At 49.9% G+C, this 19,570-nt stretch overlaps 1 protein-coding gene across 5 annotated transcripts in view; it reads left to right on the top strand.

The window, feature by feature from the left end:
* LOC138487710 (tetratricopeptide repeat protein 12-like) overlaps positions 1 to 19,570 on the top strand; it is a 466,792-nt gene that overhangs the window by 330,285 nt on the left and 116,937 nt on the right. For 4 of the 5 annotated variants that reach the window (XM_069614243.1, XM_069614241.1, XM_069614244.1 and 1 more), the window contains one exon: positions 12,845 to 12,949. The exons of the other annotated variant lie outside the window; for it this stretch is intronic. In XM_069614243.1, coding sequence (XP_069470344.1) covers positions 12,845 to 12,949 — 105 coding nt within the window. The remainder of the gene's footprint in view (positions 1 to 12,844; positions 12,950 to 19,570) is intronic. 5 annotated transcript variants of the gene reach the window in all.

Genomic DNA, 19,570 nt, shown 5'->3' with positions numbered 1-19,570 from the left:
CCGTGGCCAGGAAGGAGAATCGTATCCCTCAACTGCTGTTGGAGTTAAGGGCGAGGCTCAAGAAAGGTGCCATCGAGCTTGTCCCCAGTAGGCTCCGGGGCTCCGGAGTGTACTCAAGGTACTTCCTCGTCAGAAAGAAGACAGGCGTTGGCACCCCATCTTGGACCTGCGTCGGTTAAACAAATACATCAAGGCGCAGAAATTCAGGATGGTCCCCCCCCCCAGCACGTGCTGGGACAGCTGGAGGAGGGTGACTTCCTATCGTTGTTGGACCTGGAGGATGCTTACTTCCACATCCCCATTCTGAAAGGACAGTTTCTCAGGTACGTGGTTCAGGGACGCCACTACCAATTCAGAGCCCCGCCGTTCGGATTAAAGTCGGCACCCTGGGTATTCACCAAGTGCCTGGCACCAGTGGCTGCGCGGCTGCGCCTGTAGGGGATCCACGTCTACCCCTACCTGGACGACTGGCTAATCCGGGCAAGGACAAGAGAACTTGCCGTCGAGCACACAGCGAGGACTGTCAGGCTGCTCATGGAACTGGGATTCGCCATCAACTACCCCAAATCCCACCTGGTTCTGTCGCAAGTAGCACTGTTTCTGGGAGCGAAGCTTGATACAGTGGGGCAATTGGCCTCCCCGTCGGAGGAGAAGACGAAGGCCATTCTGGGCAAGGTGCAGCGCCTGCTAGCCACGGACGTGGCCCGGGTGAGGTCCATCAAGTCCCTCCTCGGGATGATGTCCTCGTGCATCTATCTTGAACCCCTTTGCAGACTTCGGATGCGTCCGCTACAGGAGTTCCTCGACGCCCGCTGGTTTCAGGCGACTGGCTGCTTCGAAGACAGGATCCCTCTCGACGAGGAGTTCCGTCGGGCGATCCTATGGTGGGGTAACCATGCGCACCTCACTACAGGCACGGACTTTCAGACCCCGGTCTTTCAGGAGACTGTGACGACGGACGCCCCTCTTGAGGGTTAGGGGGCCCACACCAGAGAGCTCCACGCAAGAGGCCTTTGGCTCACGGAGGAGAGGTCTCTCCACATCAACATTCTGGAGCTCCTAGCAGTGTTCTGGGTGCTCAAGTAGTTCCTTCCGTCCCTCAAGGACAAAGTGGTGAGGATCTTCACTGACAACACCACCACGATGTTCTACATACGGAAGCAGGGAGGCACCAGATCCCCAGCCCTATCCAAGGAGGCCCAGGATCTGTGGCATTGGGCCGTCGCCCAGGGGATATTTCTGGTTCCCTTCCACTTGGCAGGAATAAAAAACACTATCGCCGACTCACCCAACAGGGAGCTGCGCTCATGCCACGAGTGGGAACTACGTCAGGACCAGGTGGATCGGCTCTTTCGACGATGGGGCAAACCCTGGATCGACCTTTTCGCGACTGCGACAAACTCAAAGTGCCAGAGGTTCGCCAGCAGGTTCCCGCAGCCGAGGAGCATGGGCGATGCTTTCTCGTTCCCTTGGGACAGCCTCTTTCTATACGCGTTCCTTCCGTTGCCGTTGCTGCTCCGCCTCATCAACCAGCTCAAGAAGTCCAGGTGCAGAATGATGCTCGTCGCACCGGCGTGGCTGAGGCAGATCTGGTTCCCGGACCTTCTGGACTTGTCAACGTCCCACCCCCCCCCCCCAGTCAAGCTGCCGGCGGTTGCGGAGCTTCTCTCCAGAGAAGGAGGCGCCATTCTTTATCACGACCCAGAGTCGCTGAACTTGCAGGCCTGGCTCGTGCAGCACTAGAGTTTGGAGGGTACGATATCCCGGCTGACTGCAGAGAGGTTCTTGCAAAAGCCAGGGCGTCCTCAATTCTCATGTTATCATAAGTGGAAGAGGTTCTCTGTCTGGTGCCACGCACAGAAGATTAACCCTCTATGGATTACGGCCCCTCAAGTACTGCCGTACCCACTGTTGCTGGCCAAAGCTGGACTGGCTCACGCCTCCATCAAAATATATCTGGCTGCCATCTCCCGATATACCAGGACTACTGGACGGGCGTCCTTGCGGTCTCATCGCCTGTTGAAGGAATTTATGAAGGGACTATTCCGATCGTTCCCTCTGGTGAAGGCTCCTGCCCCGGCGTGGGAGCTTAATGTGGTGCTGACCAGGCTCATGGGGGCCCCATTTGAGCCTATGCATTCGGCGCCTTTGAAGTTCCTGTCATGGAAGACAGCGTTCCTCGTGGCCATCACCTCCGCACGACGAGTGGGAGAGATCCAGGCCCTATCTTGCAAGCCTCCATACTTGACTTTCATGACACGAGGGTGGTGCTGAGGACGCACCCCTCCTTCATGCCCAAGGTGCCGTCGGACTTCCACCTCAACGAGCCCTTGGTGTTACCAGTTTTCTTCCCGTCGCCTTAGACGCCGGCCGAGAGGACTTTGCACTCGCTGGATGTATCTAGAGCGCTGAAGTTCTACGTGGACCGCACAAAGTGTTTTCGGAAGACGTCACAACTCTTTGTGAACTTTGGACCTGTCAATCAGGGGAAGGCTCTCTCGAAGGCTTCCATTTCCAGATGGCTCTCCGGCTGTATCATGTACTGTCATCGGTTGGCAAACCGACCGCTGCCTGGCCGTCCGAGAGCCCATTCCACCAGAGCAATCGCAGCTACCACAGCGTTCCTATCTGGTGTGCCCTTGCTGGACATCTGCAGGGCTGCTACGTGGAGGTCGACGCACACCTTCACGAAATTCTACTGCGTCGATCGGGATTCCAGGGAGGAGTCCAGGGTCGGCCAAGCAGTGCTGCGCAACCTGTTCGCCTAAGGTGAGCCTGGTGAAGAGGTAAGATTTGCTTAATGTTGAGTTTAATGTAATGCTTAATGTTGAGCCTTTGCCACCTCCCGTGGTTGTGCATGTGTGTACTGCTATGTATTCATGAGCATGTGAATCCATGCCAGACCCCATGCTGGAGAAGGAACAAGTTACTTACCTGTAACTGTTGTTCTCCAGCATGGGTCTGGCATGGATTCACATGCGAACCCTCCCGCCTACCCCTCTGCGGCTCTTCACTTGGTCATACTGCCACTTCACGTGCTACCAAATCTGAAGATGGCTGCCAGAGGCGGGGCTTAGGTTGAGGGCAGTCATTGGCTGTGGTCAGTATGACGCAGAGATCAGTGATTGGTTACTACTACGAAAGACAGATCAGGAACGAAACTGATACTGGTTTTTTCTTTACCGAGGATTCCCAGCCTGACGACGGGGAATATTCATGAGCATGTGAATCCATGCCAGACCCATGCTGGAGAACAGTTACAGGTAAGTAACTTGTTCCTTACCCCCTCCTGATACTGGTACTTCTGCAAAGCGGACTCAAATTTGTCATTAGTGGATGGAGAGAATATCAGTTATTACGTAACTCAAACTAAAAGTAAAGTTACATTTAAACGGAAATAGAGGCAAACCAATCACAAAGCCACTCTTCGTGTAGTGGTACTGCAAGTTATTTCGCTTGTGACCGGTGTTAGGGAGAATTCTCTGTTTAGGCTGAATTTCCCTACCTAGTGAGTCCCCCAGCAGCTTTGCTGGATTTCTGGGGTTTCTTTTTTTTCTCCTGCCAAGAGTGAGACTCTTTTACCCTCACTCTTGGACATATTGAAGTGTGTTTTCTTGGTTAAACCTTGTGTTGAATGGGCTATGGGGTCTTTTTACTCCACAGGGCCTCATGTATTTTTGTGATGTGGGTTACACAGCACCCTCTGTGCCGTGACCCAGGGGTGTCCTAGGGACTCCCCAACATAGACTCCATACCCTGGGACTGACTACTGTCTCCCAGGGCATGTAAAGTCACCAAAGACTTTGCTAGTCTTGAATCCTGAACAGAACCAGTACAAACCATCATATTGTGGACGTACTGGCTGGGGCAATTCGATTGCCCCAGGGTCTGTTAGTCGAGGGGGCACGTCTCCGTCCCCCCTGATCGAGTTTTGGCTGGTGGCAGTGGAAACTACTTTTTATATTCGACCGCGAATATTTCCCTATGGGATTTCCCATTGTTTTAGGCTAACACATTTAATTATTTATTTACGGTAGCCTTAAACATACCGCCGGTTTATATATTTATTATTATAACTCCGGTTGGGACTTTTTGCCAAAACTTGATTCTAAAATGGCGTTGGCGTTCGCCTCTGTAACTCTGACCCAAAGTGGAGCCCTTTGTTCCACTTTTGGCGGGCTTCTCCACAGAAGCCCTCCAAAGTGGTGCCACTCTGTCTGGGGTACTTAGGAGGGGTGGAGGGGGATTTAGGCACCCTGGACTGAGTTACCTTGGTAACTCAAGTCGCACTCCGTCCTGATTGGCCCAAGTGGTGAGCCGGCCGGCTCACCACTTAGCATGTTTGAGTGACAGCTAGGCTGGGTGAATGGGGGTTTGCTGCATAAAAGCAGGGCTTTGGGGACTGGAACTTCAGAAGTCGCCACAGGACCAAGAATCCGACGAGGGAAGAGCTGAGCCGACCTGCTTCGACGACACCACCCGGTGGAGCCCTGCTGAACCGTCTCACCACTTTTCCCGACGACCGAGGAGAACTCTTAACGGAGTGGCTCCTTCCCTTGACTGGTGGGGACAACCAGTTTTCGCCTTCTTTTCGCTTCTCGAGGTATCTCGTGGCCGCCTTGCCAGTGCCAAGCACCCCGGCAACCGGAACCCCACCACCTTTTACCCCAACCACGAAAGTCGGTACAACCCTTTAACCGGAGGACTCCGCGGCTGGTTTCTTCCCGGGCAGTGCAACGACCTTCTTCTTCTGCTCTTCAGCGAGAACTTCTTCTCCCCTGACCGACGTCGAGCCTTGCTGCCACTGCCTGGAACAACTGCCACCGCTGGAGGATCCTTTCCACTTAAGGTACCGTGTTCCGCCTGGCTTCCCTTGCCACCGACTGTACGGGGTAGATTTAGCCCCCGGCTTTCGAACCTGGGAGTGCCTGGGACACCCTGGCTAAACTTTTTAAGCCACTCTAAACTCTTTCTAACTCTTTGCAAGACTTTGAATCCTTAACAACAGTGTGATCTTGGGCACATTTTCGCTCCGGCTACTCTAAGAGTGGGCCCTGCCTAGTGACTTTTGCTCACCTGTGACTTTGCGCTTCTTTGATTCTATTGCAAGTGTTCTGGACCTTAGAGTGGTGTGTTTAACCCATTCCTGTTTCTTTTTACCCCTTTCTTGAACCTACTAGAGTGTCATCTAACGTTAAGCGCTCACCTCTGTTTTAATTATGTGGTGTTAACTTAGAGTTGTCTAGATAGGAGTAAGGGTTGGAACTGCTTTCATTATAACTGTGCTTGAAGTGTTTTTACTATATTTTGCTAGAGTGATTTCAACTTATGTGTGTTTTATAAATAAATAACTATATACTTTTGAAACCAAGCTCTGGTCAGTGTTTGCTTGTGCTATTGTGTCTGAGTACATATTGTGTATACTTTGCATACTGCCTAACTCTTTTTGAGGGAAGTCTGACTGCTCAGCCACAGCTACCAGGTAAATCTGGGTGGTGCGGACTGCTACCAAGTGGGTTTACTGCTATACCTGTAGTCTTAAATCTTTTGCAGTGTTCCCCAAGGGAACTGCACAGGTTTCTGCCTAACACTGGTGTACAGCGGTGGGATTTGTATTGAGTATACATTTTATTGTGCTTTAGATACCTTAGTGCAACTAACCACAAAGCTTAGCACTGTAAAAGTAATCCTCTAACATGTCAGTTATAGAAAGCTATAGTCAAGAGTCCCTTGCAGCCAAAACTGCTGATTGTTTAAGAGTGCTCTGTAAACATAAGGATCTCCTGACTAAGGGCAAGAAAATGGAGCTGATTGAAAGATTGTTAGCTAACCAAAGTCTGGGTGATGGTTCAGAGGAACCTACCACTCCAGTAACTGTAGATGACAGTACTGAAATTAACATGGAGCAAAATGTTGATGATTCTGAGGAAGAGTCAGAAGAGGAGGGTGAGGCTGTTGTGACTGTCCCCCCTAGGCCTCTGCCTGCTCTACCTGCTGTACCTACTGGACCTTTACCAGGTCCCCCATTTAGTCCTCAATACTTTGAACTGGAGAAAATGAAACTAGAATTGGAGTATAAGAAACTTAATGCTCAAACTGACAAAGAACTAAGGCTAAGGGAAATGGAGCTCAAGTATGACTTAGAAATGAAGAAATTATCTGTTGAGAATGCTTCTCTCTCTGGCTCCTCTAGAAGTTCCAGTCCTAAAAGACCCCGTATGCCTAAAGAATTGGTTGGTATGTATGAGCCTAAATTGGATGTGTTGGATTGGTTGTCTCTGTTTGAATATAATCATGGGCTCCAGAACATCACAGGAAATGACTTACTCACCTGGTTGTTCTCTAGGCTTCCCCCTGTTGCAACTGATGTGGTAATGGAGATGGGGGAGGAGGATAGGAAGGACTATGAATGTGTGAAACTAGCTTTGATAGCTAGGTTTGGGAAGACCCCTTCCCAGTATCTTAAGAGGTTTAGGAGCCTCAAAAAGCATGATGGTACCCCTTGGGCTACCTGGGTGAATGAATGTTTGAAAAACTTAGAGGGATGGATTAAGGGTTACAAGGTGAACACTTATGAAGGTATGAAGAATTTGTTTATGTTGGAGACTATTTATGATGCCTGCTCTCCTGAGCTCAGACAACACTTGGCTGATTCCAGGGAATTAGATTCCCGGAAACTAGCTAAGGCTGCTGACTTGTGGGTTGCCAACAGGGCCACTCACAAGGATTCTGGGGTCACTCAAAAGAAGGATGGGGAGAAACAGCCTAAAAAGGACTCCAAAGAGAATTCTAATACTACAAATTCCAAAGAGGGCCCCAAACAAAACTATAAGGGTAAGCCACCAGGGAAACCAAATCAGGCTAGTATACCTCCTGGTCCCAGACCAGAAGGAGGTCAGAACAAGCCTCCATTCCAGCGAGCCTTTGGCTCATGCTTTGTTTGTAAGGCTACTGACCATGTGAAAGGAGATCCCAGATGTAAGGGTAAACCTTCAGGGGTCCAGCTTGCCTCCTTAGCCTTCGCTCCAGAAGAGGAAGTACATATGGCAAGTGGAAACTTTCTATTACTAGCTGATGAACCCACTGGAGTCTCAGCTAGTGTTTCTTTAGTCTCTCTGGGGTTGTGGGAACAACAGAATTTAGATGTCTATAACTCTATCCCAGATAATACTAAAGAGTATTATAAGGACAGTGTCCAGGTGAATGGTCAGGAGACTCCTGCCATTAGGGATACTGGAGCCAGCATAACTGGTGGATGAATCATTTTTCAAGGCAGAGGATGTTGCTAAGGCACCCAAATGCCTCACCAAGTTAGCTGGTGGGCCTGTGCAGATGTGTCCCCAGTTACCAGTTCTCATCCAATGTAATGATATGGCTGTAAAAATACCTGTCAGTGTACAATGTGAAGTGCCAGGTAGGGTTCTGTTGGGTAATGACCTCAAAGCTCTTGGAGTTGTATCTCATACCCCCAGACCACCTAGCAAAAGGTTACAGGAACTCACAAAACCTGCAAGAGAGAAAACCCTGAGAGGGTTATCTCAGGAGATGATGACAGAAATCACTCCTCTCCCACTGGAGCAACTTACTGCAGTAACTACCAGATCAGGAACAAAGGGGCAACCCAAGACTCCTAGGAAAAAGCCAGCAGCAAGCACCCCAGTGCTTCCAACAAGGGCTTCCCCTAGGTTGTCCAAAGTTACACCTGTAACTCCACCTCCAGCTGAGGCTGAGAGGGAGGTACAACCCTGTGTGGTTGAGCTAGACTCTGAGGAAGAGCTAGAAGGAGGCCCCAACCTTATTGGAGATTTGGACCCTGAGGACCATCCTGAGCTGCAGTCTTTACTGGCAGAAGGTGGGCCTAGCAGGGCAGCTTTTCGTAAGGGGCAAAGAGAATGTCCAACTCTGGAAGGTCTCCGCCACCAGGCAGCTTCTCAAGCTGATGGGCAAGAGCCTGGGAAGTATAGGTTACACTGGGAAGATGGCCTCTTCTACAGTGAACCCACTGAGTCTGAACCTGGAGACTACAAACGCCTTGTAGTCCCACAAGAGAACAGACAACAGTTCTTACAACTAGCCCATGAGATACCTTTGGCTGGTCACTTGAGTTTCAAGAAGACCAAGGAAAGGCTCTCACTCTACTTTTATTGGCCAAAGATGGGGGCTGAAGTAGATAGATATTGTAAGAGCTGCCATACCTGCCAGACTTCTGGTAAGGTTGGTTCCAAGAATGTGGCACCTTTAGTGCCTCTCCCAGTTGTGGGAGTCCCATTTGAGAGGGTAGGGATTGACATTGTTGGTCCCCTTGATCCTCCAACCTCCTCAGGCAACAGGTTTATCCTTGTTGTAGTAGACCATGCTACTAGGTACCCTGAGGCAATTCCTATGAGGACTGTTACAGCTCCGGCTGTGGCTAAGGCCCTCCTCGGTATTTTTACCAGGGTTGGGTTTCCTAAGGAGGTAATCTCTGACAGGGGGTCAAACTTTATGTCCCACTACATGAAAGCCATGTGGAAAACCTGTGGAGTTACCTACAAGTTCTCAACCGCTTACCACCCTCAGACAAACGGGTTGGTTGAAAGGTTTAACAGAACCATGAAGAGCATGATAGGTGCTTTAGAAGAACCCCTTAAGAAAAAGTGGGACCTTCTACTGCCATGCCTTCTCTTTGCTTATAGAGAAGTCCCTCAGGAGGGAGTAGGTTATTCTCCCTTTGAGCTTCTCTATGGCCATCCAGTCAGAGGCCCATTGGCCCTGATTAAGGAGGGATTGGAAGGTGCTCCTCCCCTCAAGCCAGTCAGAGTGACTGACTATGTGATAGGTCTCCGGAGGAGAATGTCACACATGATGGCAGAAGCAAGTGACAACTTGAAAGCTGGTCAAGCTCTGGTCAAACATTGGCACGACCAGAAGGCTAACATGGTTGAGTTTACTCAAGACCAGCTAGTTCTAGTTATGCTCCCAACAAGGCAGAGGGCCTTGCAAGACAAATGGATGGGACCCTTCAAGATTGTGGGAAAACTTGGAGAGGTCAACTATCTGGTGGATCTGGGCAGACCCAGGGAAGCTCCTAGAGTCTTCCACACCAACCGACTAAAAGCATACATCTCCAGACCTGATGTAGGAGCCTTGCTTCTAGCTTCAGCTGCAGAGGAAGAAGAGAGTGAATCTCTCCCTGATCTCCTCCGAGGTGTGCCTTTAGATGAAAAAGTTGAAGGAGTCAATCTCTCCTCAGACCTGACACCTGAGCAACAAAAGGAGTGCAAATCTATGTTAAATCAGTTTGCCTCCCTGTTCTCACTATCACCAGGCTTGACCCCTTGGGGTCAGCATGAGATACTCACTGGTGACTGTCTGCCAGTCAAAAGCAGAGGATACAGAATGTCAGAACATGTCAGAACCCACATCAAAGGAGAGGTCAAGAAGATGCTTGATCTCGGGGTAATAGAGCCCTCTACTAGTCCATGGTCTAGCCCAGTTGTGTTAGTACCAAAGGCAGGATCCAAAGACTTGAGATTCTGTGTGGACTATAGAGCTCTAAATGCAGTCACCAAGACTGATGCCCACCCTTTGCCCAGGACAGATGAGTTGGTGGATAAACTTGGTGCAGCCAAGTACCTCAGCACATTTGACCTGACGTCAGGCTATTGGCAAATAGCCCTGACAGACCATGCCAAGGAGAAAACTGCATTTTCAACCCCAGTTGGCTTGTACCAGTTTAAGGTCATGCCTTTTGGACTAAAAAATGCACCTGCCACATTCCAAAGGATGGTGAACCAGGTTCTGGCTGGGATGGAAGACTTCTGCATGGCATACTTGGATGACATTGCAGTCTTCAGCCACTCCTGGGAAGAACATGTGACCCACCTAGGACATGTGTTGCAGGCTCTGGAACAGGCCCATTTGACAATCAAAGCCAGTAAGTGCCAGATTGGTCAAAGTAAAGTGGTCTACCTTGGACATGAGGTAGGAGGTGGAGAAATAAGGCCTTTGCCCAGCAAGATTGAAGCTGTGCAAAATTGGACAACACCGACTACTCAAACCCAAGTGAGAGCTTTTCTAGGCCTCACTGGATATTACAGGAATTTCATTGAGAACTATGGGACCATAGCTTCTCCACTGAATGTAATCTCCTCTCCCAAATTCCCTAAAAAGGTAAAATGGAATGAGGAGTGCAATCAGGCCTTTGAAAAACTGAAGAGAGCTCTTTGCCAAGCTCCAGTCTTGAGAGCTCCTGACTACCACCAACCTTTCATTGTACAAACTGATGCTTCCAATGTAGGTATAGGTGCAGTTGTAAGCCAACTGGATGAGAAGGGTAGGGAGCACCCCATTTGCTTCATCAGTAGAAAACTGAAGGATCCTGAGACAAGGTGGGCAACTATCGAAAGAGAATGCTTTGCTATTCTGTGGGCACTGAAGAAGTTTAGGCCATACTTGTATGGTTCTACTTTTGTTATTCAGACTGACCACCAACCCTTGAGATGGTTAATGCAAATGAAAGGGGAAAATCCAAAACTATTGAGATGGTCAATCTGCCTGCAAGGGTTTGATTTCACCATTGAGCACAGGTCAGGGTGTCACCATCAAAATGCTGATGGACTCTCTAGGATGTATATCATCGACTAGAGGTATGAGGTTCATCCAGGAGTGGATTAAATCCTCCTGTCCCTTAGTCTGGGGGGGGCGAGTGTTAGGGAGAATTCTCTGTTTAGGCTGAATTTCCCTACCTAGTGAGTCCCCCAGCAGCTTTGCTGGATTTCTGGGGTTTCTTTTTTTTCTCCTGCCAAGAGTGAGACTCTTTTACCCTCACTCTTGGACATATTGAAGTGTGTTTTCTTGGTTAAACCTTGTGTTGAATGGGCTATGGGGTCTTTTTACTCCATAGGGCCTCATGTATTTTTGTGATGTGGGTTACACAGCACCCTCTGTGCCGTGACCCAGGGGTGTCCTAGGGACTCCCCAACATAGACTCCATACCCTGGGACTGACTACTGTCTCCCAGGGCATGTAAAGTCACCAAAGACTTTGCTAGTCTTGAATCCTGAACAGAACCAGTACAAACCATCATATTGTGGACGTACTGGCTGGGGCAATTCGATTGCCCCAGGGTCTGTTAGTCGAGGGGGCACGTCTCCGTCCCCCCTGATCGAGTTTTGGCTGGTGGCAGTGGAAACTACTTTTTATATTCGACCGCGAATATTTCCCTATGGGATTTCCCATTGTTTTAGGCTAACACATTTAATTATTTATTTACGGTAGCCTTAAACATACCGCCGGTTTATATATTTTTAATATTATAACTCCGGTTGGGACTTTTTGCCAAAACTTGATTCTAAAATGGCGTTGGCGTTCGCCTCTGTAACTCTGACCCAAAGTGGAGCCCTTTGTTCCACTTTTGGCGGGCTTCTCCACAGAAGCCCTCCAAAGTGGTGCCACTCTGTCTGGGGTACTTAGGAGGGGTGGAGGGGGATTTAGGCACCCTGGACTGAGTTACCTTGGTAACTCAAGTCGCACTCCGTCCTGATTGGCCCAAGTGGTGAGCCGGCCGGCTCACCACTTAGCATGTTTGAGTGACAGCTAGGCTGGGTGAATGGGGGTTTGCTGCATAAAAGCAGGGCTTTGGGGACTGGAACTTCAGAAGTCGCCACAGGACCAAGAATCCGACGAGGGAAGAGCTGAGCCGACCTGCTTCGACGACACCACCCGGTGGAGCCCTGCTGAACCGTCTCACCACTTTTCCCGACGACCGAGGAGAACTCTTAACGGAGTGGCTCCTTCCCTTGACTGGTGGGGACAACCAGTTTTCGCCTTCTTTTCGCTTCTCGAGGTATCTCGTGGCCGCCTTGCCAGTGCCAAGCACCCCGGCAACCGGAACCCCACCACCTTTTACCCCAACCACGAAAGTCGGTACAACCCTTTAACCGGAGGACTCCGCGGCTGGTTTCTTCCCGGGCAGTGCAACGACCTTCTTCTTCTGCTCTTCAGCGAGAACTTCTTCTCCCCTGACCGACGTCGAACCTTGCTGCCACTGCCTGGAACAACTGCCACCGCTGGAGGATCCTTTCCACTTAAGGTACCGTGTTCCGCCTGGCTTCCCTTGCCACCGACTGTACGGGGTAGATTTAGCCCCCGGCTTTCGAACCTGGGAGTGCCTGGGACACCCTGGCTAAACTTTTTAAGCCACTCTAAACTCTTTCTAACTCTTTGCAAGACTTTGAATCCTTAACAACAGTGTGATCTTGGGCACATTTTCGCTCCGGCTACTCTAAGAGTGGGCCCTGCCTAGTGACTTTTGCTCACCTGTGACTTTGCGCTTCTTTGATTCTATTGCAAGTGTTCTGGACCTTAGAGTGGTGTGTTTAACCCATTCCTGTTTCTTTTTACCCCTTTCTTGAACCTACTAGAGTGTCATCTAACGTTAAGCGCTCACCTCTGTTTTAATTATGTGGTGTTAACTTAGAGTTGTCTAGATAGGAGTAAGGGTTGGAACTGCTTTCATTATAACTGTGCTTGAAGTGTTTTTACTATATTTTGCTAGAGTGATTTCAACTTATGTGTGTTTTATAAATAACTATATACTTTTGAAACCAAGCTCTGGTCAGTGTTTGCTTGTGCTATTGTGTCTGAGTACATATTGTGTATACTTTGCATACTGCCTAACTCTTCTTGAGGGAAGTCTGACTGCTCAGCCACAGCTACCAGGTAAATCTGGGTGGTGCGGACTGCTACCAAGTGGGTTTACTGCTATACCTGTAGTCTTAAATCTTTTGCAGTGTTCCCCAAGGGAACTGCACAGGTTTCTGCCTAACAACCGGCTGCTGATATTTTCTTTTTTCCTCTGCAGGATGAATGCCTGGTACCCAGCAAGGAAGTTGACTGCAGAGCCACATTGGCGATCCTGCTCGGTTTTATGGCAAACTTGGGTCTGGAGCCTAGTGAAGCGATTAAGGTGTGGTTCATATTTAATAGTGAGAGTAATCTGCATAGAGTTCCATGGGTGTGAGCTTGTCTGCGAGTTAATTGGAGTGCCAAACCCAGAGTTCCAATTCTGGATTCCCAATTTGAATAAATATACATGATTGCGTGAAAAATACTTTGGGCTTGTTTCGGAAAGGCTTGGTTACACAGCTGTCAGACATTTCAGAGCACATTTAGGGGGCCGGGGAACATGGACCAAATTCACAAATAAAACGGACTGTGTTGGAGGGCTGGCCAGGAATTGCAAGTACTACGCTGGCTGGATTCTTGAAAGTAGATGGATCCAGCGGGGTGGAGGGATGTAAGCTTGCAGATAGTGCACACACCTCTGACAGGGAATTGGAAACAAACATTTATTTTTGCTTATACATCAAATAAATTGTTTCCAAGCGCCCACACGGAACATGGGAACAGAAGGCAAATATAATAACAATGAAGTGAAAGAAAGTTGTACCTACTAGGCCTTGCGAGCATTCAGACCGTGCAAGTGCAGAAGGTGAGCAGTGACGAGGTAAGGGGGTAAGCGACACAATTGCGTTTTATGCTACACGACTTGCACAACGTAGAGTGGGGCCCGAAAAGTTCACAATTGTGTTCATATCTGAAACTGCCATCAACATATCTGTAAAGCACTCTAATCCCAATGGCCTGGTCCATGCTCTATAAACGTGTACCAATAAGCTCTTGGATGCGATGACCCCAACCTTGTGCCATCTTGTTTTTTTGTGCCACTTGAACATTCTTTAAAGGAATGGTTTGGTCAACATTTTTTATTGTCCCTACGGGTCAGCCATGTGTTTTTAAGCCTAAGTCGCTCGATTTTAGAAAAATTTCCTATGGACCTTACCCGAGTTTTCGTCCATTAAACGCAAGCGAAAACAGGCACCAGGGCGCTGCCTTTTTGTGATAATCCTATCACTTGCCCCATCGCCCTGTGCCATCAAAAAAAGTTACAAAATAAAACCTCACATATATTTTAACAACGGTTGTTTCGATTTTTTTTTTTTTTTTTTTTTTTTTTTTTTTTTTTTTAAATCAAGTGTCCCCATTCAGCAGTCTTCCTGTGCCTTATCTGCACGCCCCAGGCTCATCCATCCCACCCCCCTCTATCAAAGGCGGTTCGCCCCAGTGGATGTCCGCTGCCATGGGGGGCTGTCAGGGGCGCGAACGGCCAAGGTGCCAAACAGCATGTACACTTCAAAAGGTATCCCACGCCAAGGGCCCATCGCTCACATGGTCTCCTCAGACTGTGTGTCCAGCCAGGACCCCCTTCATGCTGGCCGGCCCCCGGCATACCACCACAGCATACACACGCCATTCATTCACAAACGCACCCTTGTTTGTAATACTTTACAAACCACTTGATATGTCTCATGAGAACATCTTTGTGCTTTGCAAGTCAACTCCTGAACGTGCTACCTGAGAACCACTGAGATCTATGCTAATCTGCTCATCGTCGTGCTATCCGTGAACTTCAGTGAACGCTTCGAGCAAACTCGTCAGTGTGCCACCCGTGGCCATCTACCTGTTCTCCTGCAACATACTGCTCTGCTTGCTGAATCCAACTGTTTGTTGGTCAAGGTAAGGCCATGTATCCTAGTCCTATTTCGCTGATTTTTAAATTTCTATCTATTTGCAAGTAGAGTACTCAATAGTGCTATGTTCATTGGTCTCATTGATATTGACTTGAGTTTCCATTGTTATGCTATCAATAGATCTATTTATTTTCATCTGTCAATTGTCATCGAATTGCATCCTTCGTGGGTCCAGTCTATAATGTAAGCATGTTTCTCCAGCATTGGATCTTTCATGGATTCACATGCTTGGAATATTCCCCGTCAGGCTGGGAATCCTCGGTAAGTTATATAGACATTTTCCATAGGAAAATTCCGACACTTTTGTGTCCTATCTACATCGTTTTTGGCCGCGCACGCCGGCGCCACTAGGACGTAGGGGTATATATAGCTCCGCCCCCGCTGCTCCCTCAGATTTCAATCGTCTTCCAAAGTGGTGGGATTACCTCGCGTATCTATTTTGTTAGGTTGTTATTTCTACTTCTGCGACTGTTTGTTCTTCTTAAGAGAATGTCTGGAAAGGCGTTTCGTCCGTGTGCTATGTGCGGCCTTAAGAAGGTGTACGAAGGGGATGGTCATATGAACTGCATTTACTGCCTTCATCCTCACCACACGGCGGGCACTTGTGAAATCTGTCAGGGTTTCTCCCAATAAACCCTAAAAGATTGAAAAAGACACCTGGTTGATTGGCTCAACGACGGAGCGGGTGCGTACCCGGCATCGGAGGTGGGCTCCACAGCCTCAAGTAAGTCGGAACCCCTGACGAAGAAGGCACGTGCTGCCGAAAAACGACCCTCGGAAAAACATTCAGAGAAACATTCGAAGGCCTACTCTTCACACAAGGCGTCGTCTTCCTCCTCATATAAAAAGGAGAGAAAAGAACCATCTAAATCCTCCTCAGGAGACCGTCATAAGTCTACCTTGAGTCGAGCGGCCGCGGCCAGCAAGTCGGCCCCAAAAGCGGCGGGAGCACCTCAAGGCCCTGCGCCACTGGCTTCGCCAACGACCCGCTCGTCGACGCCTGCGTCATTGGCGGCTCCTCCCACATGTCAAACTGCGGCGGTGGGAAACATATCGTCGACGGTGGTCCCGTCGATGGGATGGCAACCGGAGGTTTTCGATCCCATCCCGCCGGAGGCCCTGCTTCAACCAGAGGCGACTTTCTCCATCTCGTCGGCTGACGATGAACGCGACACGGTCGCGCGCCCAATCGATCTGGGTCTGCAGCCGACCAGCGCGATGTCACTCTTGGGGGTGGGTTCCATCCCTACTACCTTGTCATTACTGAACCCCCCAGGCAGTTCTGTCCTTGGACGTGCTAAATACGCTACAACAACTTTTACAGCGTTTGGACACCCAAATACCCCAGCCTGGGGCCCCGACACGGATACAGTCTACGCCATTCGTCAACGAGCCGGGCCCGGCTCCTCGCTCGTCGACCAGGATTACGGCCGCTTCCCACGCACTGGAAGATTGCCCTACCCTGCAAGAAGGAGAACTACAGGACTCTGACCGTGAGGAATCAGGTTCAGACATCTCCCTATCCCCCTCAAGGAACCTACTTGGGACTCTGAAGCGGAGATGGAAGCTCCGAGAAGCCCGGCACAGCCATCGCCACCTGACGTGGGTGCATTCCATGCCATGATGAGTAAGACGTGTTCGGAGTTTGGCCTAGTCCCGGAAGAGGAGAAAAGGGATTGTTTTCTTTTTGATCATATGGGCAAGAGAAGGAAATCCATATTCGCCATCCCGATTTTGGATCATGTCTGGCAAGAGGGCCTGAAGACCATGCGGCACCCGTTCTCTGAACCGGCAGTGAAAGGTCGTTTGGAGAAGAAGTTCAAGGCTCCGGAATCAAATCCCAAGTGCCTGACGTCTCAACCTTCGCCGGAGTCGGTATCGGCGGCGAGAAAGGCCAGGTCTCAGCATAAATGCACGACCCCTCCAGACAACGAGGCCAGGAGACAGGACGCTTTCGGCAAGAAGGTGCTGTCCGTCGCCGCGACTACAGTTAAAGCAGCCAACTCCTTAGCAATTATGTCTAGGTATGACAGGGAAATGTGGCACCGACTGGCTTCTATCTTGGAGCATTTGCCCGAGGAACATAGAAAGTCCCCAAAGTTGCTAGTGCGGGAAGGAGAGGAGGCCTCCAACCATGCCATAAACATTGCCGTCGACCTAGCCGAGTCCGGTTTTAAGCAAATCAATAATGGCGTAGTTCTACGTAGACAAGCCTGGCTGAAGTGCACTACGTTCAGACCGGAGGTACAATATAAGGTCTTGGATATGCCGTGTGAAGGGGAACAACTGTTCGGCGAAAAAGTTGATGAGGCCTTGAAGGGCATGAAAGAGGATACTGACACGGCACGGTCACTCGGAGCCCTCGAGTGGTAGGAATTTTCGTTCCTTTCGTCCCTTCAGAGGGGCCTCTGGTAACTCTCGGTTTGGGTCATCTAGAGACCAAGGCCCTCCTACTAGTCCCAAGGATACAGGCATGCGGCCCAATCTTCTCGTAGAGGCAGAGATTACCAAACCTCCAGACGGCAGGGGGGCCTACCCTTCGTTGACGAAAGATAAACAAACCAAGAGCCAACAATGACATGCTTCAGGGCGTCCTGGGGAGCAGAGTGTCTCGTCGCATCGACGAGTGGGAGTGCATAACAGACCAATGGGTTTTGGACACGATTCATCTGGGACATTCCCCACAGTTCAAAGGCAAGCCACCACACATTCCACCAGTGTTCTCGGCCCAGCCCCACCTTCAAATACTACTACAGGAGGTGGTGCTTATGCTGCAGAAAGGGGCTATAGAACTGGTCCCGGTGGCAGGAAAGGGAGTTTACTCCCGGTACTTTGTCGTCAAGAAACCGAATGGAAAATGGCGTCCCATTCTGGATCTACGAGCGCTCAACAAACTGCTCAAGAATTTAAAATTCAAAATGCTGAGGCATCAGGAGGTGATCCGATCGATACAACCCGGAGATTATTTGTCGTCGCTAGACCTTCAGGACGCATACTTCCATATCCCGATGCGTCGACGGCACAAAAGATTTCTGCGGTTCGTCATCGGACAAACCCACTATCAGTTCAAGGTCCTCCCGTTCGGCCTAAAATCGTCCCCCAGGACGTTCGCCAAATGTCTGGCTCCAATAGCAGCCTGGTTAAGAAAGGAAGGTCACCATGTGTACCCTTATTTGGACGATTAGCTAGTGAGGGGGCTGTCTCCAGAGAGGGCACAAGAAAGCCTGGATGCCACCCTGTCCCTTCTGCAACGTTTGGGCTTCGCAGTGAACTTTAACAAGTCCTCGTTAAAGCCTTCAAGGACCTTGGTCTTTTTGGGGGCGGAGTTCCACACAGTCGGGACTGGTGAAGCCATCCCTCGAAAGGATTCAGACTGCAACAAAAGGCATCGGAATGGGAGGTCGACACCAGAGTGTCAGTACGAAGGTACATGTCCCTGCTGGGTACCATGTCGTCCTGCATACCCTTGATAGACAACTGTCGCCTCTTCATGAGGCCTCTTCAGGAAATCTTGGCGGATCGATGGGCATAGTCGGACGCTGGTCGGACAAGTTGACCATCAAAGGCCAGCTCGTGCAGGCGCTTCAATGGTGGAGAATCTCCATACACCTAACAAAGGGAATGCCCTTACTGGAGCCTGCGTTCCAGAAGACAGTAGTCACGGATGCTTCTCTTACTGGGTTGGGGAGCGCATCTGGACTCCTTACAGGTTCAGGGTCATTGGTCATCGGAAGAGTCGTCCCTCCACATCAACCTGCTAGAGTTGAGGGCGGTGCGTTGGGCCCTAAAATCCTTTCTACCACAGATAAAGGGCTCATGGTCGACTGAGGCCCAGGAGATCTGGCATTGGGCCCTACAACACGACATACATCTGTTGGCGTTCCACTTACCAGGAGTGAAAAATGTGCAAGCAGACGCTCATAGCAGAGAGATGAATTGTCTACACGAATGGAAACTGAACTATCAGCAACTGCACCGTGTCTTCGCGGAATGGGGGCATCCGGCCCTCGATCTTTGCGACGAGAGACAACAAGAAATGCTCCCAATACGCGAGCAGGTGGCCACAACAAGACTCGCTAGGGGACGGGTTCTCCTTCCCGTGGACGGGAAAGTTTCTGTATGCATTCCCCCCATTCTCTCTCATCCGTCGGACTCTGCAATGGATCCACAGATATCCCTGTCGGGTGATCCTGGTGGCCCCGTATTGGGCCAGACAAGTGTGGTTCTCCGATCTACTTCACCTCTCGGCGGCAGAATCAATGAGGTTCCAGAAGATCCCCAACCTTCTGTATCAGGAGAAAGGGACCGTTTGGCATCACGACCCGGACAACCTCAGTCTGACGGCCTGGCTCCTGATTTGGCCGAGTTTGGCGCGTTAGCGATTCCAGCGGACTGCCGTCGTATTTTGCAAGCCGCAAGGGCACCTTCCACGAACACTTCATACACACACAAATGGAAAAGGTTCTGCATATGGTGCGCAGGTCAACCAGGTCTGGTTCCGCGGGCGATCACACAGGAACAACTCCTACCATACTTGTTGCTCCTGGCAAATAACGGGTTATCTGTCTCATCCATAAAGGTGCATCTAGCTGCCATCTCGAGATTTACTCAGAAGAGACATTCCACTCCACTGTTCAGTGACCGCCTAGTTAAACACTTCCTTAAAGGGTTGTTTCGAACTTTCCCTCCCAAGAAGTAGTTTCCTCCGATCTGGAGTCTGAACCTGGTCCTGGCAGCCCTGATGAAACCCCCTTTTGAACCAATGTCATCGATGTCATTAAAATTTTTGTCTTGGAAATTGGCTTTCCTGGTGGCCATTACTTCTGCTCATCGCCTGTCGGAAATACAAGCTCTAGTGATCGACCCTCTGTATTTGAGGTTTTTCAGTAATAGTCGTGCTGGCCACTAACCCACATTTCATACCTAAAGTACCTTCCGTGTTCCATAAACACGCTGTTATAGTTTGGCCTACTTTCTTTCCAACACCGTTTTCAGTG

Source organism: Ambystoma mexicanum, chromosome 9, assembly GCF_040938575.1.
Source record: "Ambystoma mexicanum isolate Mex_15411 chromosome 9, UKY_AmexF1_1, whole genome shotgun sequence".
Taxonomy (NCBI): Eukaryota; Metazoa; Chordata; class Amphibia; order Caudata; family Ambystomatidae; genus Ambystoma; species Ambystoma mexicanum.
Note: the sequence above shows the minus strand (reverse complement) of the source record. Positions and strands in the feature narration are given on the sequence as shown.